This window comes from Macaca fascicularis, chromosome 15 (genome assembly GCF_037993035.2).
Source record: "Macaca fascicularis isolate 582-1 chromosome 15, T2T-MFA8v1.1".
Lineage (NCBI taxonomy): Eukaryota > Metazoa > Chordata > Mammalia > Primates > Cercopithecidae > Macaca > Macaca fascicularis.
The window spans coordinates 79,830,084-79,857,875 of NC_088389.1; the positions used below are offsets into that span (position 1 = coordinate 79,830,084).

At 43.4% G+C, this 27,792-nt stretch overlaps 1 protein-coding gene and 1 pseudogene across 6 annotated transcripts in view; one reads left to right on the top strand and one right to left on the bottom strand.

Annotated features, from left to right (window-relative positions):
* The first annotated feature begins 6 nt into the window (after positions 1-6).
* SAXO1 (stabilizer of axonemal microtubules 1) overlaps positions 7-27,792 on the top strand; it is a 121,493-nt gene continuing 93,707 nt past the window's right edge. For 2 of the 6 annotated variants that reach the window (XM_065530481.2, XM_074017416.1), the window contains exons 1-2: positions 7-161; positions 2,709-2,806. Coding sequence is in view for 2 of the 6 variants with exons in the window: in XM_074017415.1 (XP_073873516.1) it covers positions 13,342-13,388 (47 nt within the window). In the remaining 4 variants the exon portion in view is untranslated. Of the gene's footprint in view, positions 162-246; positions 354-2,708; positions 2,807-12,654; positions 13,389-27,792 lie in introns of those variants that run through there. The other 4 variants (XM_005581661.5, XM_074017417.1, XM_074017415.1 and 1 more) reach the window with 3 other exon arrangements.
* LOC102126938 (26S proteasome regulatory subunit 6A pseudogene) lies at positions 17,987-19,331 on the bottom strand (annotated as a pseudogene).

Consider the following 27,792-nt stretch of genomic DNA (forward strand, 5'->3'; position numbering starts at 1 on the left):
TCTCGCGAGAGCTCCGTCGCTCCGCCGTTCCTGCCCGACGAGCTTTGAAAAGCTGCTACTCTAATGAAACCCAACTCGGGCAGCGTGAGCCCTAAGATGGAAGGGAAGCCCAAGGACTGCGGTCTTTTGTTCTGTTGCAGCTGGGTTTGCGGTTGCTAGGGGTACGTGTATGGTTGGCAGGGGGAAATGCTGCCCTCTGGTGGCCAAAAAAAAGCCCCACCCACCACCACTACCGCAACTGGCTTTAGGAGCTAGGTGTGCTGGGCGGGTTTCCGCAGGGGCAGCCGACTGATGAAGTGGAGGGAAAGCCTAACTTCCCAGTCCGCTTAGGCCTCCCCAGGTTCCCTGGCCCAGTGAGTACAGGGGCAGGGCAGATGGAGAATGTGCAGATGCGGAAAGTGAGACTTAGACAAGTTAAGCGATTGCTCACCGCTGCGCAGCTAGACGATAGCGAGTCCCTCCTGGGAGACATCCTGGCTTCCAGTTGGTGCTTTTAATTCCTTTCTCACATCTGCTTTTCCCGTAATCTCAGAGTTTAGAATTTATAATTAGAATTCCAAAGCTCGAGGAAACGATAATATGGAATCCCATGCATTAGTTCCATCCTCACAGTAACCCTGTGAATTAATAACCCTATTTTCAAGTGAGGGAATCAAAGGTTAGAGAGGTTAAGTCACTTGACCAAGTTACACATATACTAAATGATGAAATGGAATTTGGTTTTAGTCTGACTGCAGTCTATTTGCCTAACAATAGGCCACCCTGTGCCCCTCTAAAAGCATAATGTGATTCTGCTCTTGGTCTTCAAGTAGATGAGAGAATCAGTGTCCTCCAGTATCGTTCATACAGAATGAATGAGAGTCATCAGGATACTGAAGCCTCTATATCTACCTTAAAGTCCTTTTTTTTTTCTTTTGAGATGGAGTCTTGCTCTGTTGCCCAGGCTGGAGTGCAGTGGTATGATCTCAGCTCATTGCAACCTCCGCCTCCTGGGTTCAAGCGATTCTCCTGCCTCAGCCCCCCAAATAGCTGGGATTATGGGCACCTGCCACCACCCCCGGCTAATTTTTGTATTTTTAGTAGCGACGGGGTTTCACCATGTTGGCTAGGCTGGTCTTGAACTCCTGACCTTAAGCGAGCCACCTGCCTCGGCCTCCCAAATTGCTGGGATTACAGGCATGAGCCACCGTGCCTGGCCTAAAGCCCTTTTCAAAGTGTATACTGTACTGTACAAATTCAGGTATTCCATTCTTTCATTTATTAAAAAAAATTCCTACTGTTAACATGTACAGTAGAAGTTCAAAAATGGCCTTTGCTGTAGTTTATGGAAATCATAGAGTGAAATTCCATAATACAATATAGTATGTGGAAAATCTCCTCTTAGTGTATTCAATTTCATCTCCTTGGTGATATCTCTTCTGGAGCCTTCTTATCTTTCACCACCATTCTGGGGTTTCCCTTCCCCATTCTTTCGAGTTGGGTATTCTTTTTCCTGATTTCACATCTTCTCATTTTTGGCTCATTTGGTGGAACACATGATCCAATAGCTTCCAGATAAAAAGTATGAGGAGAGTAAAAATTTCAAGACATTGGATGTCTGAAATTTTCTTTGTTTTTACCCTCACACTTGATTGGTTGGACATAATTTTTCCTTAGAGTCTTGGAGGCATTGCTCTGTTGCTCCATCATCTTTTAGCTGCCAGTAGTCTGATGCCTGCTTCTTGGTTTTGATCTATTCTTTCCTCTCTAAAAACATATTCAAAATTTCCTTATTCTAGTGTTCTGAAATTTAATGATAATTGGCATTGTTGAGCTCAAATTTGCATTGTGCTGGACCCTCCAATGTGTCTTTTAATTTGGAAACCATGCCGTTGAATTCTGAACAATGTTCTTGAATTGTTTGATGATGTATTTCCTCTATTCTCTCATGTGAATATTCCTAAGGTCTGGATATCACATTTTATGGAGTCTCCTCTAATGTATTCTTTCTTTTCTTTCTTTCTTTTTTTTTCTTGGAGACAGAGTCTCACTCTGTTGCCCAGGCTAGAGTGTAGTGGCACGATCTTGGCTCACTGCAACCTCCACCTCCCGGGTTCAAGAGATTCTCCTGCCTCAGCCTCCCAAGTAGCTGGGACTACAGGCCTCCACCACCATGCCTGGCTAAGTTTTATACATTTTTTGTTTTTGTTTTTGTTTTGAGACGGAGTCTTGCTCAGTAGCCTAGACTGGAGTGCAGTGGCACTGTCTCGGCTTACTGCAATCTCCGCCTCTCAGGTTCAAGCCATTCTCCTGGCTCAGCCTCCCAAGTAACTGGGATTACAGAAGCCTGCCACCGCGCCTGGCTAATTTTTGAATTTTAATAGAGACGGGGTTTCACCACGTTGGCCAGGCTGGTCTCAAACTCCTGGTCTTAAGTGATCTGCCCGCCTCAGCTTCCCAAAGTGCTGATTACAGGCGTGTGCCACCGCGCCTGGCCTTCTTTTCTTTTTTAAAAAAATTTTAAAATTTATTTTTAGAGACAGGGTCTTTCTCTGTCAACCAGGCTGGAGTGCAGTGGTGAGATCATAGCTCACTGCAGCCTCCATCTCCTCGGCTCAAGGGATCCTCACATGCCAGCCTCCCAAGTAGGTAGGATTATAGGTGTGTGCCACTATGCCTATTTTTTTTTTTTTTTTTTCCTGAGACGAAGTTTTGCTCTTGTTGCCCAGGCTCGAGTGCAATGGCATGATCTCAGCTCACCACAACCTCCGCCTGCTGGGTTCAAGCGATGCTTCTGCCTCAGCCACCCAAGTAGCTGGGATTACAGGTATGTGCCTCCTTGTCTGGCTAATTTTGTATTTTCAGTAGAGACGGGGTTTCTCCTTTCTCCATGTTGGTCAGGCTGGTCTTGAACTCTCGACCTCAGGTGATCCGCCTGCCTTGCCTCCCAAAGTGCTGGGATTACAGGCGTGAGCTACTGCACCTGCCCTGCCTAATTTTTAAGTATTTTTTGGGTAAACCTTTCTTATTTTCTATTTTTGTCTTTTTGTTCTACTTTCCAGGAGAATTTTCTCATCTTAATTTTCCAACTCTTTGGAGTTTTAAATTTTATTTTATTTTATTTTATTTTATTTATTTATTTATTTTTTTTGAGACAGAGTCTCACTCTGTCACCCAGGCTGGAGTGCAGTGGCGGGATCTCAGCTCACTGCAAGCTCCGCATCCTGGGTTCACGTCATTCTCCTGCCTCAGCCTCCCGAGTAGCTGGGACTACAGGCGCCCACCACCTCGCCCAGCTAGTTTTTTGTGTTTTTTTAGTAGAGACGGGGTTTCACCGCGTTAGCTAGGATGGTCTCAATCTCCTGACCTCGTGATCCGCCCGTCTCGGCCTCCCAAAGTGCTGGGATTACAGGCTTGAACCACCGCGCCTGGCCAGAGTTTTAAATTTTAATATCATATTTTAATTTCCACAGGCTGTTCTAATTGTTCTTTTTAAAAACATAAAATTATTTTTTTCATGGATTAAATATCTTCTTTTATCTATCTGAGGATAATAGTAACATTAATAAAAGTTTTTATCCTGTTTAGTCTTGGTTTCTTCCAAGTTTCTTTTGTTTGTATGTTCTCTCTCTCTCTCTCTCTCTTTTTTTGAGACGGAGTTTCACTCTTGTTGCCCAGGCTGGAGTGCAATGGCGCGATCTCAGCTCACCGCAGCCTCCACCTCCCACGATCAAGCGATTCTCCTGCCTCACCCTTCTCGAGTAGCTGGGATTACAGGCATGCGCCACCACGCCCGGCTACTTTTGTATTTTTGGTAGAGATGGGGTTTCTCCACGTTGGTGAGCCGCTGCGCCCGGCAGTAAAAGAAGTTCAAAAATGGCCTTTGCTGTAGTTTATGGAAATCATAGAGCATTTTCATGTTAGAAACTTTACTCATTTGTTCAGTGATCAGTGGTTGTCTGCTCCTATTTAAAGTTATTTAAAACCCGTGGGTAGCACTGAAGACTATCAGGTTCATTGAAATGACTGGGCCATTTCTTTGAAGAAAGTCTTGCCGCCTGCCACCTTTAGACCTGTTCCTTTTGGCTGGTTAGATTCTCCCACGATTCTTCTACTGGGATGGGGTGAGTATAAGCCTGATAAATAGCATTCTGGTTACTAAGTGGGAGAAGAAAGCTAGTTTGCTAACACTCAGTTTATAGGCCAACTTAATCCTGTTTACAATATGATATCCAGTCCTCAGTGTCTCTGGTGTTTCCCTAGTCCAGAGACCCCCTGTTTTACTCTTGGCAGGGAATAAAAACTGCTAGTCTTAGATGAGAGACGGGCAATTGCCCAGCTATGTGAAATTGCGAGGGGATCTGTAAGTCTAATTGCATCTTAAAGGGCTCTTCAAACAATCCCTCCTTTTTTAGTGCAATCTCTGCTCTCACTGATGCTACCGACTCTTGAATCATTTGGAGGTTCTGTGGTAAAAATGTTGCTCCTTGTCTTTCCCTACTATTGGCTAAGGTTCAGTTTTCTTGAGTCAGCTAAGTCAGTTACCATTCTTGCTTGTGCATTCCTGCTTCCAAAAATTTTGGTTTTATGATCTCTTACCCCGTTTTTGTTCTTGCCATCTCATCCTATTTCTCTCATGTTTGTGGGATTCTGGAGAAAGATAATTGCATGTGTTCAGTCTGCTCGCTTGCTTGGAAATAGGAGAGATCTTAATCTAAAATGCTCAAATGGAGTAATAATAATTCGATAGTAAGTAATTCCGAAAGGGAATTGAAAAGTTTTTTTGTTTTGAAATTTTGTGGGTACATAGTAGGTGTATATATTTATGAGGTACATGAGATACTTTGATACAGGCATGCAGTACATAATAATCACATCATGGTAAATGGGTATGCGTCCCCTCAAGCATTTATCCTTTGTGTTGCAAACAATCCAATTATATTCTTTTTTTTTTTTTTTTTAAGACAAAGTCTCACTCCATTGCCCAGGCTGGAGTGCAGTGGCCTGACACACTGAAGCCTCTACCTCCCAGGTTCAAGTGATTCTCTTGTCTCAGCCTCCCAAGTAGCTGGTATTGCAGGCACCCGCCACCACGCCTGGCTAATTTTTGTATTTTTAGCAGAGACAGGGTTTCACCATGTTGGCCAGGCTGGTCTCGAACTCCCGATCTCAGGTGATCCGCCTGCCTCAGCTCCCAAAGTGCTGGGATTACAGGCATGAGTCACTGTGCCAGGCCCAATTATACTCTTTTAGTTATTTTTGAATGTACAATGAAATTATTGACCATAATTACCCTGTTGTGCTATCAAATACTAGGTCTTTTTTGTTTGTTTATTTGTTTTTGTTTTTTTATTTGAGACAGGGTCTTACTCTGTGGCCCAGACTGGAGTGCAGTGTTGTGATCACTGCTCACCGCAGCTTCTACCTCCTGGGCTCAAGCAATCCTTCCCACATTGGTGTCCCCGAGTAGCTGGGACTACAGTTACATACCACCATGCCTGGCTAATTTTTTTTTTTTTTTTTTTTTTTTTTTTTTTGAGACGGAGTCTCGCTCTGTCTCCCAGGCTGGAGTGCAGTGGCATGATCTTGGCTCACTGCAAGCTCCGCCTCCCGGATTCACGCCATCCTGCTGCCTCAGCCCGCCGAGTAGCTGAGACTACAGGTGCCTGCCACCACGCCCGGCTATTTTTTTGTATTTTTAGTAGAGACGGGGTTTCACCGTGTTCGCCAGGATGGTCTCTATCTCCTGACTTCGTGATCCACCCGCCTCAGTCTCCCAAAGTGCTGGGATTACAGGTGTGAGCCACCGTGCCCGGCCGCCTGGCTAATTTTTATATTTTTTGTAGAGATGGGATCCCACTATGTTGCCCAGATTGCTCTTGAATTCCTGGGCTCAAGCGACCTGCCCGCCTTGGCCTCCCAAAGTGCTGTGATTACAGGTGTGAGCCACCGTGCCTGGCCCCTACTAGGTCTTATTCAATCTTTCTAACTACTTTTTGTACTTGTTAACCATCCTCACTTCCCCCTTAACCCCCCTGTTATCCTTCCCAGCCTCTGGTAACCATTCTTCTGCTCTCTGTGTCTATGAGTTCAATTGTTTTAATTTTCAGCTCCCGCAAATAAGTGAGAACATGTGAAGTTTGTCTTTCTGTGCCTGGCGTATTTCGCTTAACATAATGACCTCCAGTTCCATCCATGTTGTTGCAAATGACAGGATCTCATTCTTTTTTTATGGCTGAATAGTGTATATGTACCGCATTTTCTTTTTTGGGGGGACAGAGTTTTGCTCTGTTGCTCAAGCTGGAGTGTAGTGGTGCAGTCTTGGTTCACTGCAACCTCTGCCTCTCAGGCTCAAGTGATCCTCCCACCTCAGCCTCCTGAGTAGCTGGGACTACAAGTGTGCACCACTATGCCTGACTAATTTTTGTATTTTTTGTAGAGACAGGGTTTTGCTGTATTTCCCAGGCTGGTCTCAAACTCCTGGCTCAAGTGATCCTCCCGCCTTGGCCTCACAAAGTGCTGGTATTACAGGCTATAGCCACTGCACCTGGCCACATTTTTTTTTTCTTTTTTTAATGAGGCAGAGTTTTGCTCTTGTTGCACAGTCTGGAGTGCAATGGCGTGATCTCAGCTCACTGCAACCTCTGCCTCCTGGGTTCAAGAGATTTTCCTGCCTCAGCCTCCCGAGTAGCCGGGATTAAAGGTATGCACCACCATGCCTGGCTAATTTTGTATTCTTAGTAGGGACGGGGTTTCTCCATGTTGGTTAGGCTGGTCTCCAACTCCCGACTTCAGGTGATCCGCCCACCTCGGCCTCCCAAAGTGCTGGGATTACAGGTGTGAGCCACTGCATCCGGCCCACATTTTCTTTATCCATTTATCTGTTGATAGACACTTAGGTTGCTTCCAAATCTTGGCTGTTGTGAACAGTGCTGCAACAAACACAGAAGTGCAGCTATCTCTTTGATATACTGATTCCCTTTCTTTTGGGTATATACCCAGCAGTGGGATTGCTGAATCATATGATAGTACCATTTTTAGTTTTTTAAGGAACTTCCAAACTGTTCCCCATAATGGTTGTAATAATTTACATTCCCACCAACAGTGTACAGGGGTTCCCTTTTCCCCACATCCTCGCCAGCATTCGTTATTGCCCATCATTTGGATAAAAGCCATTTTAACTGGAGTGACATGATATCTCATTGTCATTTTGATTTGCATTTCTCTGATGATCCATGATTTTGAGCACCTTTTTATATGCCTGTTTGCCATTTGTATGTTATCTTTTGAGAAATGTCTATTCAGATCTTTTGCCCATTAAAAAATTTAGATTATTAGATTTTTTCCCATAGAGTTGTTTGAGCTCCTTATATTTTCTGATTAATTTTTTATCAGATGGGTAGTTTGCAAATATCTCCCATTCGGTGGGTTGTCTCTTTGATTTGTTGATTGTTTCTATTGCTGTGCAGAAGCTTTTTAACTTGATGTGATCCCATGTGTCCATTTTTGCTTTGTTTGCCTTTGCTTGTGGGGTATTACTCAAGAAATTTTTGTCCAGACCAATGTCCTGGAGAGTTTTCCAATGTTTTCTTGTAATAGTTTCATGGTTTCAGGTCTTAGATTTAAGTCTTCAATCCATTTTGACTTTATTTTTGTATATGGCAAGAGATAGGAGTCTAGTTTCCTTCTTCTGCATATGGATATTCAGTTTTTCCAGCACTATTTATTGAAGAGACTGTTTTTACCCCATGCATGTTCTTGGCATCTCTGTTGAAATGAGTTAACTGTAGATGTATGGTTTTGTTTCTGCATTTTCTTTTCTCTTTTGTTGGTCTGTGTGTCTGTTTTTATGCCAGTACCATGCTGTTTTGGTTACCATAACTCTGTAGTATAACTGGAGGTCAGGTAATGTGATTCCTCCAATTTTGTTCTTTTTGCTCAGGATAGCTTTGGCTATTCTCAATCTTTTGTGGTTTCATATACATTTTAGGATTGTTTTTTCTATTTCTGTGCAGAATGTCATGGTACTTTCGTAAGGATTTCATTAAATCTGTAGATTGCTTTGGGTGGCATGGACATTTTAACAAAATTGATTTTTCCAATCCATGTACATGGAATATTTTTCAACTTTTTCGTGTCCTCTTCAGTTTCTTTCATCAGTGTTTCACAGTTTTCATTGTAGAGATCTTTCACTTCCCTAGTTAAGTAAATTTGTAGGTATTTAATTTTATTTGTGTCTATTGTAAATGGGATTACTTTTTACATTTTTTTCAGATTGTTCACTGTTGGCATGTAGAAGTGCTCCTGATTTTGTAGGTTGATTTTGTATCGTGCAATGTTACTGAATTTGTTGATCAATTCTAAAGGTTTTTTGGTGAAGCCTTTAGGTTTTTCCAAATATAAGAACATATCATCTGCAAACAAGGATAATTTGACTTTTTTTCTTTTTCAATTTGGATGCCCTTTATTCTGAAAGGGAATTTTTGCAAGATTTTAAAAAAATGCTTTATTGAGGTATAATTTTAATTCTAGAAAATTCATTTATTTTATGTAAGTATATAGTTCTGTTACCACCACTCAATTTTAGAGTATTTCCACCATCCCCAAAAGTTCCCTTGTCCCTGTTTGCATGTGATCTCTGCTGGTAGATCTACCCTGAGACCCAGGCAACTGCTGGTCTGCTTTCTGACTGTATAGATTTACCTTCTCAAGAAACTTCATATAAGTGGAATCGTATAATATATAGTTTTATGGCCTCTTTCTTTCTCTCTCTCTTTTTTCTTTTTTTTGGAGAAAGAATCTCACTCTGTTGCCCAGGCTGGAGTGCAGTGGCGCCATCTTGCTCACTGCAACCTTTGCCTCCCGGGTTCAAGTGATTCTCATGCCTCAGCCTCCCAGGTAGCTAGGATTGCAGGTGTGTGCCAATATGCTTGGCTAAATTTTTGTATTTTTAGTAGAGGCGGGGTTTTGTAATGTTAGCCAGGCTAGTCTCAAACTCCTGGCCTCAAGTGATCCACGTGCCTCAGCCTCCCAGAGCCACTGTGCTCAGCCCTTTTTCTTTTTTAAAAAATTTTCTATCATCTTTAATCAAATTTCACCCATGCTAAATGAGTTGTATTAGGTGCTTGACTTCCCCAAATGCTCATGTCTTGGGAGGGTATCAGTATTTGAAATCCTAAACCATTCATTTGCTATTTCTTAATAAAAATTTTTGAAAAGCATGTAAACTTTACCCTTATCTTTTGGATTACAATGCTTAAGTACAAAAACAATTCATTTAGCATAATTCAAATTATACATAAAAGCACCTGCAATTTTTTTTAAATAAAAGATTCACAGTGCACTGCACCTTGAATATAAGATATAAGGAACATATAAGGTTGGAATATAACATTTAAAAAGTGAATTCCAGGCCAGGCGCGGTGGCTCACACCTGTAATCCCAGCACTTTGGGAGGCCGAGGCGGGCAGATCACCTGAGGTAAGGAGTTCAAGACCAGCCTGGCCAACATGGTGAAACCTGTCTCTACTAAGAATACAAAAATTTGCTGGGTATAGTGGCAGGCACCTGTAATCCCAGCTACTTGGGAGGCTGAGGCAGGAGAATTGCTTGAACCTGGGAGGTGGAGGTTGCAGTGAGCTGAGATCGCACCATCGCACTCCAGACTGGGGGCCAAGAGCAAGACTTCGTCTCAAAAAAAAAGTGAATTCCAAGACATACATCTCTTTCAAAGACAAAAAACATAACAAAGCCAACCAACTACTCGTTTCATCTAGGTTCTTAAAATGCAGCACTCAGTAGAAGTAAATTATTGCATATTCAGCATACTCCTTTATCACTTGATTTCTTCAAACCATACTAAAAGTTCTCAAAGGAGAAATCCAGTTCTCTAAGCATGGCCTTTCTCAAGGTAACTTGAACACTGAGAAACTAATAAGGGACTAAACTTTGAGGGACTAAGTACAGTAGATGTACATAAAACAGGTACATCCAACTTAAATATTTTCTGCATAGCTAAATCACATCATACACATTAAGTTTAACTCACGTCTTTTAACATTTTTTTAACTTCAAACTTTGAGGAGAGCTAAAAGCCTAGAGTTATCATAATCACATCCCAACAATACCCTTATTTTGTTCCACAGTACATTAAATAAAGCAGTGCACCAGCAATAACATTTAACCACAGTTGGTTTTTCAATATTAAAACCACCTTGTATTCTTGGGATAAACCCCTCTTGGTCATGGTATTTAATCCTTTTTATATGTTGCTGGTTTCAGTTTGCTAATATTTTCTTTTCTTTTTTTTTCTTTTGAGGCAGGGTCTTGCTCTCTTGCCCAGGCTGGAGTGCAGTGGTGTGATCTCACCACTTTAAACAATGTTCTGTAAAGAGTTGCTTTTCAGATGGTATATAGCAATAAGTTTGGGGTTGGGTGAGTTATAAGGCCACAGAATAAAAATTGTGCAGCACCACTATGTATTAATTTTACTAAAAAATTTTAGGGAGAATACTAAACAAAGATGTCCATATTAAGAAGTAAATGAAAATTGGATCCCGTTCCCAACAAGTTCATCATCTCTATCTGAGACCACCTCAGCCTGGACTTTATTGTCTATATTGCTGTCAGCATTTTGGGTAAAGCCATTCAGCAAGTCTCTAGGAAGTTCTAAACTTTCTCACATTTTCCTGTCTTCTTCAGAGCCCTCCAAACTGTTCCAGCCTCTGCCTATTACCCAGTTCCAAAGTTGCTTTCTCATTTTTGGGTATCTTTTTAGCAGCACCGCACTCTGCTGGTACCAGTTTACTGCATTAGTCCATTTTCACGCTGCTGATAAAGACATATCTGAGACTGGGAAGATAAAAAGGTTTAATTGGACTTACAGTTCCACATGGCTAGAGAGGCCTCAGAAGCATGGTGGGAGGCGGACGACCCTTCTTACATGGTGGGTGGCAAGAGAAAAAAATGAAGATAAAACCATCAGATCTCATGAGACTTCTTCTCTACCATAAGAACAGCATGGGAGAAACCGCCCCCATGATTCAAACTATCTCCCACTGGGTCCCTCCCACAACATGTGGGAATTACAGGCGTACAATTCAAGATTAGATTTGGGTGGGGACACAGAACCAAACCGTATCAGATGGGTCAGGGTAAGGTTGGCTGGATGTAACAAAAAATGGACAGTAAGTGTAACTAGGTGAGGGGAGGTTGTCCCTACTGTCTAGCACTGCATCTTTGGATATATCATTGTTGAGGCTTTTATCCACACCATTTTCATCGTTCTAGATCTCTACCCTCTATTGAGGGCATGGATAGGGGAAGTAGGGAGTACCGTGATTGTTGACAAGGTGGCCACCCACAAGGGCAGTTTGAATGGCAGGGATAATGAACAGGCATTCTTCTGCTGAAAGATTTATGGATAACGTTTAGGCAGCCATCAAGAGAAGGCTGGTGTCCAGCACTCTATTTCCTCTGTGAGGACTTTGTGATGTTCTCTGTCAATGGCGATGGATGGCATGCAGGCTTTGCTTTGACTTCCAACAGCTCCCACCTGTTTTTTGTCTGGCCAGGTTTCCATTGTCCCCTTTAGCGTTCTGACTTGCTACTGGGAAGGCAAGGAGCAGCTTCCCAACCCAGTGTTCTGAAGAATGATCAATAAGCTTTGCTCCTGTCTGAATCTACCTTGTTGACTTTCTGTACCTGGGGTTGGAACACTCTCTCTGTAAAAAGTCAGATAGTGAATATTTTAGCTTTTGTGGGCCGAGAGGCAAAATCAGGAATGTTTACACAAATTTTTTGAAAAAATTCAAAACTTTATTTATAGACACTGAAATTTGAATTTTAGGTAAGTTTCATATGTCATGTAATAGTATTATTTTAATTTTTTCAACCATTAAAAAATATGAAAACCATTCTTAGCTCAATGGCCAGATAGAGTCAGGTGGCCAACCTGCAGACAATAGTTTGCTGACCTCTATTCTAGAGCCTAATATTGAAGAAAAAAACCTAAAAACCAAAAAAAAAAAAAAAAAACAAAAAACCCTCTGAATATTAAGTGTCTTGCAGTCGAAGATGCCTCTGACTGGCTCATTCACTAAAATGAATGGAAAGAGTTAGGAAGCATAGGAAAGAAAAACAAGCACAAAGATTGTCAATACTTTAAGTTCCCATTTCCCATAAGCAGGAAGCCAAACTGGTTTAAGTCCAAACAACTGGCCAGAGCAGTGTCTTTGGAACTTGCTTCATGACCAGAATCACCTGGCTTCTTGTTGAAGCTAGATTCCTGGACTAGAGGTTTTGATGTAGGGGAGCCTTCTGGTTGGGGGTGTGCTCTCGGGACCAGGTAAGCGGAAGAAACACTATTTCAGGGGGTGTAAAGGAATCTCAAAAGCTGTGGTTCTTAAAGTGTGGTCCCTGGCCCAGCAGAACCAGCATTACTTGAGAGCTTGTAAGAAATAGAAGTCCTTGGCCTACCCTAGAAACAGTGAATCAGAAACTATGGGGGTGGGGTCTGGCAATCTGGTTTTCATCAAGCCAGGTGGTCCTGATGCCCACTAAAATTTGAGCGCGTCTGCTTCAAGGCATCATTACCAGCACCTGGAGAAGTGATTGAGAACCCACCTGAGCAGAGAAGGCCTGGGCTCTCTTAAACCGCTGTGTTCTCCAGTCTGTGGGTGAGAGCAATTCTAACAGACATCTGAAGCCAAAGGCTTAGGTTTCCACAGGAAGATCTGGAAACCCTATTCAAGGCAAGCCTTTTGGAAGTCAAAGGCTGTATTCCCCTAAGAGGGGGCACCATGGATCCTAGAGACAGCAAATGCCACCCAAAGTGATGGTGAGGGAGTTTTCATCTTTTCTGCACGTGTGACCATTTACTGCACCAGAAGCTTTCTAGTGACTTCCACCTTTTCCAGGTTTCTCCAAGGTCCACTGGGGAACCCCCGTCCTGGGCCTGCCAGTGAGTTGCTGGGAGCTTCCCGACCTCACAAACGGCTCTTGTGATGTAATTGTCACCTGAGGTGTGCCCCTCCTGGTCCTGGCGACATCACAGAGGCTACCTGGGCACGGACCCCGCAGCTTCCTGGGGCCCAGTCAGCAGCTCCAGGTGCCTGAGTCTGGGCTGTGGAGGCTGGGGCGGTGGTATGCAGGGTGAGGTCTCCCTGGCTGCTCCCTCGCGCTAGGCCAGCTCCAGGAGGGCAACAGACGACAGGACATTGCGAAAGGGCCACTTAAATTTTCCTTCGAGTAAACAGAACACCTGCCAAGGCCCTCGAGCCTGGGCGTGCCCCAAGCCAGGTGGTTGGGGTCCAGGAGTCGGCTGCGGCTGGCGATGCTCTGAGGGGACGTCAGGGCCTCGGGATGGCCGCTATGAAGACAAAGTGCATCTGTGAACTGTGCTCCTGCGGGTAAGGTGGCTGTGCTCAGGGCAAGGCTGGGGGAGCCTGGGCTTTCAGACTCCCGAGGAAGGGAAGCCTCCCCCAGCTGCTTCATCAGGCGGCATCACGGTGGGTTCGTTCACTTGTCACGTTTTTTAGGCCACAATTTTGTCAACTAGCATTGTGCCCGCAGATGCAACATCAGTTCTGGCAAATGTGTCTGTTTTTGGGCCTTCTGTGCCGCTTCACTTCAGAACTGCAGGAAGGCTGAAATGGGCGTGGCCGGGCAGCCTGCACTCCCTTCCCTGAAGCCCAGAAAGTGTCAGCCAAGGAGGGAGAACACCTGGCCCAGTGGGACCAGTCTTGCTCCTTTTGGGAAAGTGATAGGATGGGAGGAGAATTCCTGTAGTGTAACTGAATTTCTCATTCAGAGAGATTGTTACTTTGTCAAAGAAGTATAAGGTATTAGTAAAACTTGTTTCCACATTGTGTAGAGTTGAATGAGAATAATGAAAACATTACTTTCACAGTCGCCTGGCCTGGCCAGGTCTCTCTTCTCACCTTTAAGGAGCGTGTCTGGGTGGAAGCACAGTAAAGGTGGTCCTGGGGGAAATCATGGGCTTTAGTCAGAGTCCCACGGGCTGACTGGTCTGCTGTCTCTCACATGATCTCTTAGATGTTCCTTCTACCTGCTTCCCAGGACAGCTGGGTTTCTGCTTGGCTGGGGCAGGGAGTGGGCAGCAGAGGAGCAACAGGCAAGAGGGTTCTGAGGTCAGTTCTCCTGGGCTGTCATTAATTGTGGGATCTTGGATTGGTAAATAAACTCTCGGTCACAGGTGCCTCATCTGTACCAACAATACCTACCTCATAGGACTATGATAAGAGTTAAGATCATGTACGTGAGTCCTGGTACATGGACTGTGCGTAATATGTTAGTGTCCTGAAATCTGAAAAAAGGGCAAATATGACACATGCAGATAAAAATGGTATCAGTAGTGTGGATAATTAAAGGGCACTCTACAAACTGGATCAGCAACCTTCTACATCTCTGGCATCAATGCATGGTTCCCAACTCTGGCTGCTGATTAGAATCACACAGGGAGTTTGAAAACTATCAGTTGCTCAGGCCGTTGAATTTATAATCTCAGGGTGGGTCCTGCCAACTGTCTAAAGGTGATTCTGACCATTTGCTAGGACTGGGACTCACTGAACTAGAACATGTACAAATGTGGGTCTTGCTTTTGAGCTTTGTTAAGTGGGGCCGGAGCAGTGTATAGTCTAGGACTACATGTTACCCAGCAAAACCTTTTCTTCTAAGGCCTTCTTTCTTTTATTCATTTTGGAGACAGTGTCCCGCTCTGTTGCCCAGGCTGGAGTGCAGTGGTGCCATCTCGCTTCACTGCAACCTACGCCTCAGGGTTCAAGTGATTCTCCTGCCTCAGCCTCCTGAGTAGATGGGATTACAGGCACACGCCACCATGCCTGGCTAATTTTCGTATTTTTAGTAGAGACAGGGTTTCAACCATATTGTCCAGGCTGGTTTTGAACTCCTGACCTTGGGTGATCTGCCTACCTTGGCCTCCCAAAGTGCTGGGATTACAGGCATGAGCCACTATGCCCTGCCTCTAAGGCCTTCTTTCTCCTGGGACCCTTTACATTACCTTCCTGTGTCCTGCATTGTTCTAGGCATCAGGATTGAAATGTATAAGACATAATCTCCATCTTTGCACAGCGTGCAGTCTAGGTAGGAAGGCAGAATGCTCATTAAGAGATGCAGAGCATATGTAGTGAGAAGTCTCCCTCCTGCCCCTGCAGTAGGGGTATAACTCATTTGGGTGTTCCTTCTCTGACTCTGTTCTCATTGTGTCCCTGCCAAGGAGTCACTTTCCACTGGAAGCAGGGTCTGTTCTTGTGTCTTTTCTCCTTTTCTTCTTCCCTCATCCTGTATTTTCTCCTCCACTTTATGGTTTCAGCCAGTAGTCTCTCCTGTCTTCTGAATTCCAGTTTCATTGTCACCTTCTCAAGTGCTTTGTGATCCATCTGTCTCATTAATCTCAGCTTCAGCAACCTTCAAACATTCTTCTGGTATCTGCCCCATTCATGGTGCCAGCAATCTTCTATTCACCCTGGGTGAAAATTTTGAATCATCTCTTATTCTCCCTCAACCACAGCATTGAATCTCTTTTTTCTTTTCTTTTTTTTTTTTTCGAGGTGGAGTCTTACTCTGTCATGCAGTGGTGCGATCTCTGCTCACTGCAACCTTTGCCTCCTGGGTTCAAGCGATTCTTCTGCCCCAACCTCCCAAGTAGCTGGGATTACAGGTACCCATCACCATGCTGGGCTAATTTTTGTATTTTTAGTAGAGACGGGGTTTCACCATGTTGGCCAGGCTGGTCTCAAACTCCTGACCTCAAATGATCCACCTACCTTGGCCTCCAAAATTGCTGGGATTACAGGTATGAGCCACCATGCCTGGCACATATTAGTCTTTTCTAAAGTCTGGGTCCCTCCTCCATTATAATCTTTCTTTAATTGGTCTCTTCCGTTTTATTCCCGTTATAACCCCCCTGGTTCTCTCATTTTTATGTTTGGAAACTGGTCCTAAAGTACCTTTCTAGTTTTTTTCTCCCATGATTCCCTTACATGAAACTGCACCTTGAATTGGATCAGGTTTCTTGGCATCCCGAGCGGACCTGCGGATCTCCCCTCTCGGATCCTTACCCTTGCCCTTTCTCTAAAATACCTATGTTCCCTCCTCCTGCTGGACTTTTAAGGTCCTGTTTCACTTGCAAGTTCCCCATTAACCCAGCCCTGTGGCTCCCCATCAAAGAAGAACCCCGCTCCCTGTGTTCTCATCCTCTAATTATGCATCAGCATGCTTTATATCCTTGATTAATTATATATACGCTGGGAAAACAGATATTTTCTATTTTTGTGTGTGCATCGTGTTACAGCAACATACTGTTTTCTTTATAACAGCCGATGCATATGTTTTTGAATGAATGGATTGCGTTTTTTGTTTGTCAAGGTCATAACATGCTGGACTGGATTAGGAAAGTAAGATTTAGAGCTGTTCTGTCCAGTATGGTAGCCAGCTGTGGCAATTTCATTTAAATAAATGAAAGTTAAATAAAACTAAAAATTCAGTTCCTCAACTGCACAAGCCACCTTTCAAGTGCTCAGTAGCTCCCATACCGGCCCATGCAGGTATGGAGTATTTCCATCACTGCAGATAGTTCTGTTGGACAACACTGATCTTGAGTCTCATTATCTTGGAACTCTTGATCTCTCCCACTCTAATTAAATCCACTCAGTGACTGGTTGGGATGGAGTGAGGAATTTTATAGGTATTTTCTAAGCGGTGGAAGTCTGTATTTGGCTTTTCCAGTCTGAGGTCCTGGGAAAAAGCGATGGGAAGTCTGGAGGACAAGAGTGTGTGAAGAAGTCGGAGACAGCGCCCTTGAGTGGGAGGGGGAGACCGGGGTTCCTGAGTGCATCACTGGAGATTTGTGGAGACCCTCAGGGCTGCCAGGGAGGGAGAGAGGCACATTTATTCCCCCTTCTCTCCCACATTCTCTTCTTCCAAAGTTTTTTTTTTGAGCAAATAATTCTTTAATGTCCTTTCAACTTTAACTTTTGAGGACATTGTACTTGTTGGTGAGGGGGCTCTAGAGATGCTCAGAGGCCTGAATAAGAAGGTGTCCGTCTGCAGGAGCAGCTGCCAAAGGCTGCTAGGGAAAAGCCACCAATGGGTGACTCTCTTGGAGCAAGTTCTTATATTTGGCCACAAGATGGCAAACTTTTCCTGATCAATTCTCACTGCGAGTTAAAACAAATCAGCCTAAATGGAAAAGCAAAATCTTTGGAGTTCTGGATTTTATTTTATTTTTAAATAGATTTATCTTAAGTTTTCTAAAATGAGCAATTAGAGTTTAGGGTCTAGCAGAACTCAGGAAAGTGGTATGCCTTTCGGAGTAGATGACAGATTACAAAGTGAAAAGTGTTTCAAATGTCTAAATTTAAAGATTCCAACCACTGGTAAAACTTTGTAATGAGCTTTGCTGGGCTAAAAAAAAAATCAGACGTATTTTACTGCTTCGAGCTCAAGGCTTTGCCTCCATAACAACACTACTCCTTTCCTTGATGATCAAAATCTTGCGATTGGAATTATTACCATAAAATGTCATAATATTCTATTTTCAACATAATCAGCACCAAATAAGCAAAGTATTTGTGGTTTGTAGAAATACAGTAAGGCCAGCATCTACAAATTTTTTTGAAAGTAATGTACCACTTAATTATCTTGACTTCAGAAGCCACATGGTGGGGGAGTGCTTTGAATAGAATAACTTGTATATGGGAGTATAATGCTTCCAATTGCATCTGATTATCCCCAGCATTTCCTGTTATTGAAAAAATGCTACCCTTCAGAGTTTTATAACTTTTTTTTTTTTTTTGAAACGGAGCCTTGCTCTCTCACCCAGGCTGGAGTGCAATGGTGCGATATCGGCTTACTGCAGCCTCTGCCTCCCGGGCTCACGCCATTCTCCTGCCTCAGCCTCCACAGCAACTGGGATTACAGGCACCCGCCACTACAGCCGGCTAATTTTTGTATTTTTCGGTTTTTTTTTTTTTTTTTTTTTTGCCTCTAAACCATCTTTTATTGCGCACTTCAGCCGCGATTCTGGCGCTGGCCTGCTGCGCCCTAGGCGTAGTACTGTAGGTTGGCTTTCTTCTTCGCCTGGACCTCCAGGATGTCTTCCATGTAGGTCTCATGGGTGAGCTCCGTGGCACCCCTGCGCAGTGTGATCATAGGCGCCTCCACGCACACAGCCTTGCACTGGGCCCCATTGAAGCCATTTGTGCAGCGGGCCAGCTCTCCGTAGCTCACGTCAGGACTGACGTTCATCTTTTGGGAGTGTATCTGCATGATTCTGGCCCGAGCCTCCTCGTTGGGCATTGGGAACTCGATCTTGCAGTCCAGGCGGCCCTAGCGGATCAGGGCGGAGTCCAGGATGTCCACCCTGTTTGTGACTGCAATTACCTTAACTTGGGTGTTGGGCTGGAAGCCATCCAGCCGGTTCAGAAGTTCCAGCATCGTCCTCTGCACCTCTTGTCCCCGGACTTCTCGCTGTTAAAGTGCTTGGTGCCTATGACATCCAGCTCATCAGTGAAGATGATGGAGGGTGCGTTCTCCTTGGCCGGGGCGAAGGCATCCCAGACTAGCCTGGCACCATCCAGTGAACATCTGCACCAGCTGGGGGCCAGCTAGCTTTAGGAAGGTGGCCTTAGTCTGTGCCCTACAGGCCCAGGCCAGGAGAGTCTTTCCCATCCCTGGGGGCCCATACATCAGCACCCGTTTTGGAGGTTGGATCCCCAGGTTCTCAAACTTCTCATTGTGGTTCATTGACAATAAAATGGCCACTACCAGTTCCTGGATCTGCTTGTCCAAGCCCCCATTGTCACTGTATTGCTCTGTGGGCCTCTCATCCACCTCCATGGCCTTCACCCGCAAGTTGTACTCTGTGGGCAGCATCTCCAGGATCAGATAGGAGTCTTTGTTCACACCCACCAGGTCTCCTGGCTTTAGCTTTTCAGCATCCACCAATCCAATCACAGGCAGGAAGTACCTCTGTCATGTAGAGGTTTTGATCACAGCATACTTGCCCTTCCTCTGGGAGTCCAGGTCAATATTGGCACCATCCTCCTTTTGGTCATTGGGATCAACATCCAGGAGCTTGATGACATTGGAGACAAGGTACACCAGGGTCTTGTTCACTTTGATTTTCTCACTGTTCTCTTTGATCTTGTCCTTCATGGCTTGGAGCTTGTGGGTGACTCTCAACATTTCACTCTTCATGATCTTGATCTCACTGTCCAGAAGCTGTGTGTGTGTATGATCTCCATGGACATCTTGAGCACCTCCTCCCCAGTTCCATCTTGCTTGGCCTCATCCCACACCGTCGCCATCTTCTCTTCTAGTTTTTGTATTTTTAGTAGAGATAGGGTTTCACCATGTTGGCCAGGCTGGTCTTGAACTCCTGACCTTGTGATTCACCCACCTCAGCCTCCCAAACTGCTGAGACTTCAGGTGTGAGCTACCACTCCTGGCCCAGAGTTTTATAATATTAGACCACCTTCCATCTTTACAGTATTTTGAAAATTCAAAAAATATTTTCCCATATATTAATATCTTACTGTGAGTCCCTCAACATGGGAAGCATTGCTTAGTTTGGAAAGTCGATTCCTTGATTTTAGCCTGTCTTTTTCCCTGGGGATGTTTTCAGTCTATTGAGCTGTTCTTTCCCAGATGACTAAATTTGAAACTATGGTTTGGTGGGGAGTGGGTGGCACAAGGCAGGGCTGCTGTAGATAAAGTAAAATGTTAATCAGCCTTTTAAAGCTGAAAGGGATCTTAGCGGTCTCTAGCTCTATTTTACAGATGAGGAAATAGAAACATTGAGATTAATTTTAATATATGGGAACACGTTTTGTCAAGCTTCAGGCACAATTTAGGTCAATCAATTAAATTTTATTCATCTTTTACTGGGTATCAGACACTGTGCTAGGTGTTAAAATTTACAGTCCAGTCTATTTTTGAGTCACACTGGACCATTTAAAAAATTGATACATAATGATTGTACATATTTCTGGGGTCCAAGTGACATTTTGATATATGCATATAACATGTATTAGCGTATCAGTCACTTCACACATTGATCATTTTTTTGTATTGGGAACCTTACAAATAATCTTCTAGCTATTTTGAAATATATGGCAAATTATAACAATAGTCACCCTACTGTATTATCGAACACTAGAATTTATTTCTTCTATCCAACTGTAGTTTTGTATCCATTAACCAACTTAATTAGTGCCCCCAACTCCCACAATGGGCCATTTTTGACTGTAGAGTACCATAAGAAGGCTCTTGTCCAACTGAGAAAATAGTATCTGATATAAAAAAAAAGTGTAATTCTAAAAGCCTTTTAGTAAAGTAATATAAATAGCGAATCTTACTCCTGAGAATAAAATGTAGTAACACTGCTTTTTCTAAAATTCTTGTAAAAAAATTGTTAATGAAGGGATTGATAGAGCTTACTTTTATATCTGATTATTTTATGGCTTACAGTGCACAATTTTAAAGATTTTGTGCAATCTTGCAGGAAATTCCAGGACTGGGTAATGTATCATGAAATATTTATGAAGCATTGGTAGTATGTGCAGCATTTCATAAAAAAAGGTAGTCCCATAGAGGACTCAAAAATTGCTGAAAAGGATGTGGATTTGGCCCTTTCACAAAGCTTGCAGAGGAAGGTGATCTCAGGGGCAGCCATGTATCTGCAACTTAAATCAGCTATGTTAACCAGGGAGGAACTTGTTATTTTAATTTTGGAAAATATTTTCTTCACATTGATGGAAATTTCCTTAACCTTAGATTTTATTTTCTTAGAGTCTCTGTTACAAATTAAGAGGAAGGAAAAAAAAAAAATTGAGGACTTGGTTTGATATTACATGTTTTAAGAAGAATTCTTATTTTTAATTTAAATAAAATTGACTTCATAAATTCTGACTAAGGAAAAAAGAGACAAAGAACAGCCTTTAACAGATACTTGCTGATGACTTATCTTTAGCAGAATCCAGATAGAAATGCCAAGAAAAAAAAAAAAAAAGAAAAACTTTCACTTTAAGATTGAATTTTTAGCCGGGCGCGGTGGCTCAAGCCTGTAATCCCAGCACTTTGGGAGGCCGAAACGGGTGGATCACAAGGTCAGGAGATGGAGACCATCCTGGTTAACACAGTGAAACCCCGTCTCTACTAAAAAATACAAAAAAAAAACTAGCCGGGCGAGGTGGCGGGCGCCTGTAGTCCCAGCTACTCGGGAGGCTGAGGCAGGAAAATGGCGTAAACCCGGGAGGCGGAGCTTGCAGTGAGCTGAGATCCGGCCACTGCACTCTAGCCTGGGCGACAGAGCAAGACTCCGTCTCAAAAAAAAAAAAAAAAAAAGATTGAATTTTTATTGTAGATTTCATGTACTTTTCATGTTAAGTATGTTATGCTCCTTAAAAATGGCCTTTGATATCAGAATTAATGTTTAATTGTTCATAAATACCTTTCACCTTATAAAATGAGTATAAATGGGTATATGTCATATTTCAGATATTGTTAGAGTACAACTTCATATTCAAATTACAGCAGTAAATATGATCTATTTGACCTTATAGTCTGATGATGGATCCGTTCAGAGTAACATGTTCTAATTCTGTTCTGTAGTGGGCAGTTTTAAACATCATTCCCTCCATCGCTATTAAAATATTTATTACTGACCTTCAAGTGATTTACAGTTTATTTGGAAAGATGACATGTCTCGGGATGGGTGGTGGAGAGGCGGAAATAGCTACCCTTAGATGAATAAGACCAATAAAACAAGTGATGTAGGATGTGAGGGGTGGGAGAGGCACTTTGGGAGCGGGTAGCCGAGGAAGGCTTTAGGATGGAGAAGTAATGAGGAAAGTGAAGCTGGAGTCAGACTGCCTGGTTTCAAATGCTGGCTCTGCCACTTTTTAACTGTGGGAGCATATGCAAACCATTTTATCTTTCTGTAAAGTAGGGATAACAATATCTTATTCTTAAGGTTGGTGTGAGGATTAGGTGGGAGAGGAGCACAGGCCCTGGAGGAAAAGGGTGTGTTGGAGGTGAGTGAGACTGCCTCTGCTGCAGGGCATGGCTGTCAGAGAGACATGGAAGACATCATGTCCACCGGAGCACTTGAGCCTGCCAGGAGATTGTGCCAGAAGCTTGCTGGAGGCAAGTTGCAGAGGGACCCTTACATGTCTCAGAATGTGAACTCACCAGCAAAGAGCCATGGATGGATTTTGAGCTGATAGTAAAACAGATAAAACAGTCTTCTCCCCTCCCAAAAAAGCCTTAAAAGAGTAGAATTTCTTTTCTTCTTCTTTTTTAAAATACAGAGATGAGATGTCACTATGTTGCCTAGGTTAGTCTCAAACTCCTGGGCTCAAGCAATCTTCTGCCTCGGTCTCCTGAAGTGCTGGTGTGAGCCACTGTGCCTGGCTCCCTCCCTCCCTCCCTCCCTCCCTCCCTCCTTCTATCTCTCCCTCCCTCCCTCCCTCCCTCCCTTCCTTCCTTCCTTCCTTCCTCCCTTCCTTCCTCCCTTCCTCCCTTCCTCCCTTTCTTCCTCCCCCTCCCTTCCCCTCCCTTCCCCTCCCTTGCCCTCCCTTGCCCTCCCCTCCCCCCTTCCCCTCCCCTCCCCCCTTCCCCTCCCCTCCCCTCTCCTCTCCCCTTTCCTTTCCTTTCTTTTTTTCCTTCTTTCCTTCTTGCTTCTTCAGAAATGCCCAATATCTGAATTAGGTTGACTTTAAATCTGTTAATGTTTTGGTTTTTCTGAGTGGATTTGTAGTTTGCTAATACTTCATTAAATATATTTTATCTCCATTCCATTCTTGTCCTTTTTATTAACTTGATTCAACAAATGATTAAGTCATGATTTACTATGAGAAGTGGCAGAGTATTGAGGTTCCAAGTGCAGATTGTGGAGCCAGACTATCTTGGTTCAAATCCCAGCCTTTCCACTCCCTAGCTGTGTCATGTTGAACCATTTCACAGTGAAGTTTCTGCTTCCGTGTATCTCAGTGTTCTCATCCGTAAAATGGAGATAGAACCTGACTCACAGAGTTATTGAGGGGATTGAATCAGTATTAAATACGCAGGTAGAACAATGTTATATTGTTATAGAACTATAACATCCACAGTAAGGCATAGGTAGATGTTACTAAATAAGCATAAAGGTCTGTGTTCTAGGCAATGAAGCCTGAGGAAGCATACTTGCCTGAACACTTGAGTCTGAGTGGGAGATCCTGCCAGAAGCTCTGTGGAACTGGTACTCTAGAGAAGAGAGTTATGTTTGTTTACTAACTTGTAGGTAATACAAAATGCTCTCAAAGAATTAACTCAGGGGGATGTAATCTGGTGTTTGGGGGGCTTGATTAAATTTGGATGATAAGAATGGTCTGCAAAGACTTCATGTGCTCTTTATACTCTGGGAGGCTCTCTGCCCTTTCTGGGATGTCTACATTTGAGTCTAGCATTTATTAGGCTTTGTGAGTTCAGACTGACATTAACAAACAATAAGGTTAAGTTGCTATTCAGTTTAGAACTTTGTAAGTATTCAATGACTCTGGGGATTAAAGACAAACTCCCTGCATAGCATACCCTACTATACTGTTTTTTTTTTTTTTTTGTCTTTACCATCTTGTTCAAAGAAACTTTGAAGTTTCTCTGGTTGTTTCTCTAAAAGGAAAGAACAGTGTTTCTAAATGACTGTCAAATTAGCCACTAAGCAAAATACATCCTTATGTTTTAAATATCTAGACAATCCAAAAGCCCCTCATTCTAATGTTAACAAATTGGGTTTGTAATGTAAAAAATCAGTTAAGTTGCTCCCAGTGCTGGTCAATAACTAACTTTTATAAACTACATTATGCAGTAACTATTTTAAAAAATCACAAGCTTTCCCCATAACAGTCCAATTTCTCTTTCAAGTATGATGCATTTCAAGTCTTTTCCAAATAAGAAAATCTACATACCATCGGTGAACAACAGCTCCAAATGAAGAGCAGAATCAATTGAATACTTTGTTCTTTTATCTTGCTTCAAATGGGAGGGCAGCGAGTAATATTAGGGGAAGAACATGCAATGACTGTTGGGATTGCAGTCCTGGATTTAATTACTTATAAGCCTTGTGAACCTTTAACATCTCTAGACTTTCAAAAATCAGTGATCCTCAGGCAGTGAGGTTCCCACCATCTATAGTGGTGTTTTTCCAGGTCCAGACAACTTCCATGTCAGGGCCCTGAAGGTGTCTGCAGAGGTCTTCTCTGGCCTCAGCTGGTGACCTCCAGAGAAGTCAGGGAAAAGGGGACATGGGGCACAGACCTGAAGGTGGACAGATGTTTTCCTGACTTCTCCAGAATTGAATGGCTAGTTGGTAGTATGTGTCTTTCTCGGACCTCATGGCTCTTGGAGTGTCTGATCTGTTTTCTTCTGGGCACTCTGACTTCCTCTGCATGTTGGCTGGCTGTGGTTGCCCCAGCCCTAGCATCATACCGCTTCTCATTTCAGAGAACTGAAGAGTTTAGTGTGCTGTTTCCAAATTCCAAAGAAAAGAGCACCTGGTTGGGTCCAGCCTGTGACAGGTGGCTCTTCTGGCATCAGGCTGTCTCCTGTGGTCTAATAAGCTGAGCACCAGGAGGAGTGGGGTTACATAGAACAAACTGGGCAGCTAGAGGAGAGCTGTTTTAGGTTATAAGGATGTAGATGGGAAGAAAATAAGAGGAAAAAATTAGCCTTCCAAAGATTCTTGCCAAGATATCCTTGTGGATACAGTTAGTGAAAGATGGGTTGGATGATAGTATTAGGCTAGGTGGATTCCCAGGTCATTGAACAAGCAGGCCAAAAGAGTGTCAACGGATTGCTTTTTACCTGCTTAGAACAATATCACCATTGTTAGTGATACTGGAACAATATCCCCATGCCCTAGAACTCTCTTGTTAACTTTGTCTTGTTCATTTTTAATCAAAACATGGATGAAGACACAGAAGACACCCTTATCAAATGTGCTGAGAACACAAAATGAGAAGAACATAGGAAGCATAATAGATGACAGAATGAAGATTCAAAATTATCTTGGTTAGGCCCAGTGGCTCACGCCTGTAATCCTAGCACTTGGGGAGGCTGAGGTAGGCAAATCTTGAGCCTGGGAATTCAAGACCAGCCTGGGCCACATGGTGAAACCCTGTTTCTACAAAAAATACAACAACAAAAAATTAACTGGTTATGGGTAGTGCATGCCTGTAGTCCCAGGTACTGGGGATGCTGAGGTGGGACGATGGCTTGAGCCTTGAAGGCAGAGGTTGCAGTGATGCAGTGAGCTGAGATCGCACCACTGAATCCCAGTCTGGGAAACAGGGCAAGACCCTGTCTCAAAAAAAAAAAAAAATTATTTTGACAGGCTGAAATGCTGGGCCCCAAACAAGCTGGAACTTAGCAAGAGTAAGCATGAAGTTTGACATTTGGGATGAAAAATCAATTATACATAGTCATAATGGAGGTGGTTTATCTTGGCCTTTTCAGTTTGTGAAAAGGTCTTGGGGTTTTACTTAGCTACAGTTTTATGTGATCTGATGGTAGGATGTGGCTGTGAAGAAGCATTAACTTAGTTTCATGCTAAAGGGAGCTAGAGTGTCCAGGTTAGCAGATGTAATTACTTCACTGGACTTTTGCCTTGTCAGACCACAACTGAAAGATGCTCTTCCATGTGGACACTTTTTATTTTTTTGGTATACCTGCTGGTGACCAAGATGGCCAGGTTATGGGGAATGCATTCTGAAAGTGAGAAAACTTGAACTTGACAACAGCAGGAGATAGATGGATAATAACCTAGTATTCCAATGCTGTAGTCTATAGAAGAGGGCTTTTACTTGTTCTGGATTGTTCAGAATGTGGAACCAAAACCCATGTGGATTTGGGGTCAATACTAATAAAGAATTTTGTAGCAGTTAGAACCATAAGAAACTGAATTGGTCTACTTTTTCTTTCTTTTTTCTTTTGAGACAGTGTCTCACTGTCACCATGGCTGGAGTGCAGTGGTGCTGTCTGGGCTCACTGCAACCTCTGCCTCCAGGGTTCAAGTGATTGCTCCTGCCTCAGACTCTCGAGGAGCTGGGATTACAGGCACGCACCACCATGCTTGGATAATTTTTGTATTTTTTGTAGAGGTGGGGTTTCGCCATTTTGGCTAGGCTGGTCTTGAACTCCTGACCTCAAGCTGAACACCCGCCTCAGTCTCCCAAAGTGCTGGGATTACAGGTGCGAGCGAACCATGTCTGGCCAAAATAGAATTTTTCTGACCCTTGAGCTGGGTGTGTGTCTGTGAGATGCTATGGAAAGGGCTCTGGCATTGGACAGGAGGTTTAACAAAATTATCTCTAGGGTCACTTTCAACACTAGAAACCCAGATTTCTGGAAAGACAGAAGAGCCTTTTTTTTTTTTTTTTTTTTTGTCATTAATGTCTCAGCAAAGAAGATTATTTATTTTAATATGATTATTGGACTTGAGAAGCTCTTACAGAGAACTATGGGTACATGTGATAGGAAAAATAAGCTGAGATCCATATGCACCCGGAAAAAACAAGAAAATTAAGAGACTTCTTAAGGCATCTATATTTAACATATAAAGCACATAACCAGGCTTTAGCATCCTGTCTCTAAGCACTGCTCCTACTGAATCTGCCTTTTTACCTGGTGCCTCTGCTTTCCTGAGAGCCGTTGGATAACTTTTGGGTAGTGTATTAAAAAGCTTCATCTGTTGCTTCCACAACTTCCCTGATTATGTCTGCATGTAGCAGTTCACGTTAAGGAGGCTTTTGTGGGCTAGCCTGGGACTCTAGCCATGACGTGAAGCAATACGTTGTGAGAAATGTATTTCAGGCTTCCAACAGCCGTGTACTGACTTTTGAAACATGTTCCGTTGCAAAGCTGGAATGACCCATGTTGCTCTCTAAGATGTCCCACTTCACACCCATCTTGGAGCCTTTCCTAAACTGGGTTCTGGTCTTGGAAGCCTTCTTTGCACCTTCCTGCCAACCATGGCAGTTCCTGAAATTCTGACACTTACATGAATCAAGCCTTCCTGTTTCTCTTCCACTGCTCTATCTAGAAGTGAATTTTAAGAGGCTTTTCTTCCCCAAAAAGAATTTGAAGAATCATAAATAACTTTACATGATGCAGTACAATAAAAAGGGAAAACATGGAGAATAGTTCCGTGGTTTTTTTTAAATTTTGAGATGGAGTCTTGCTGTGTCACCCAGGCTGGAGTGCTGTGGCGCAATCTCGGCTCACTACAAGCTCCGCTTCCCGGGTTCACACCATTCTCCTGCCTCAGCCTCCCCAGTAGCTGGGACTACGGGCGCCCGCCACCAGGCGTGGATATTTTTAAATGATGGACTAGGGAAAGCTCCTGGAATGGTTATATTATTCAGGATTCTTGGTTGAAGTAACTGAAATGGACGCTGGCTTGTTTAAGAAGAAGGCTGTGGGGCAGTTTGCAGAAGTGTGGAGAGGCAAGGTTGGAGTATGGACAGGTACAGGAGAGGTCAGGAGACCAGAGCCACAGCCCAAATCACTCTGCAGAGACTGGTGAGCCGGCTGCTGAGGGCTGCTCTGGAGCAGCATGCTGTATCTGCAACAGCTGTCACTGGCCATGTCCTGGCGCTGCCAGTGTCCCTGTCTGTAGAATGAGTTCTTCACTGTCACTCCAGTTTTTTAAAAAAAATTCTTTTTTCATCTTTTATTTTAGATTCTGTGAGCAAGTGTGCAGGTTTGTTATGAAGGTATGTTGTGTGATGCTGAGGT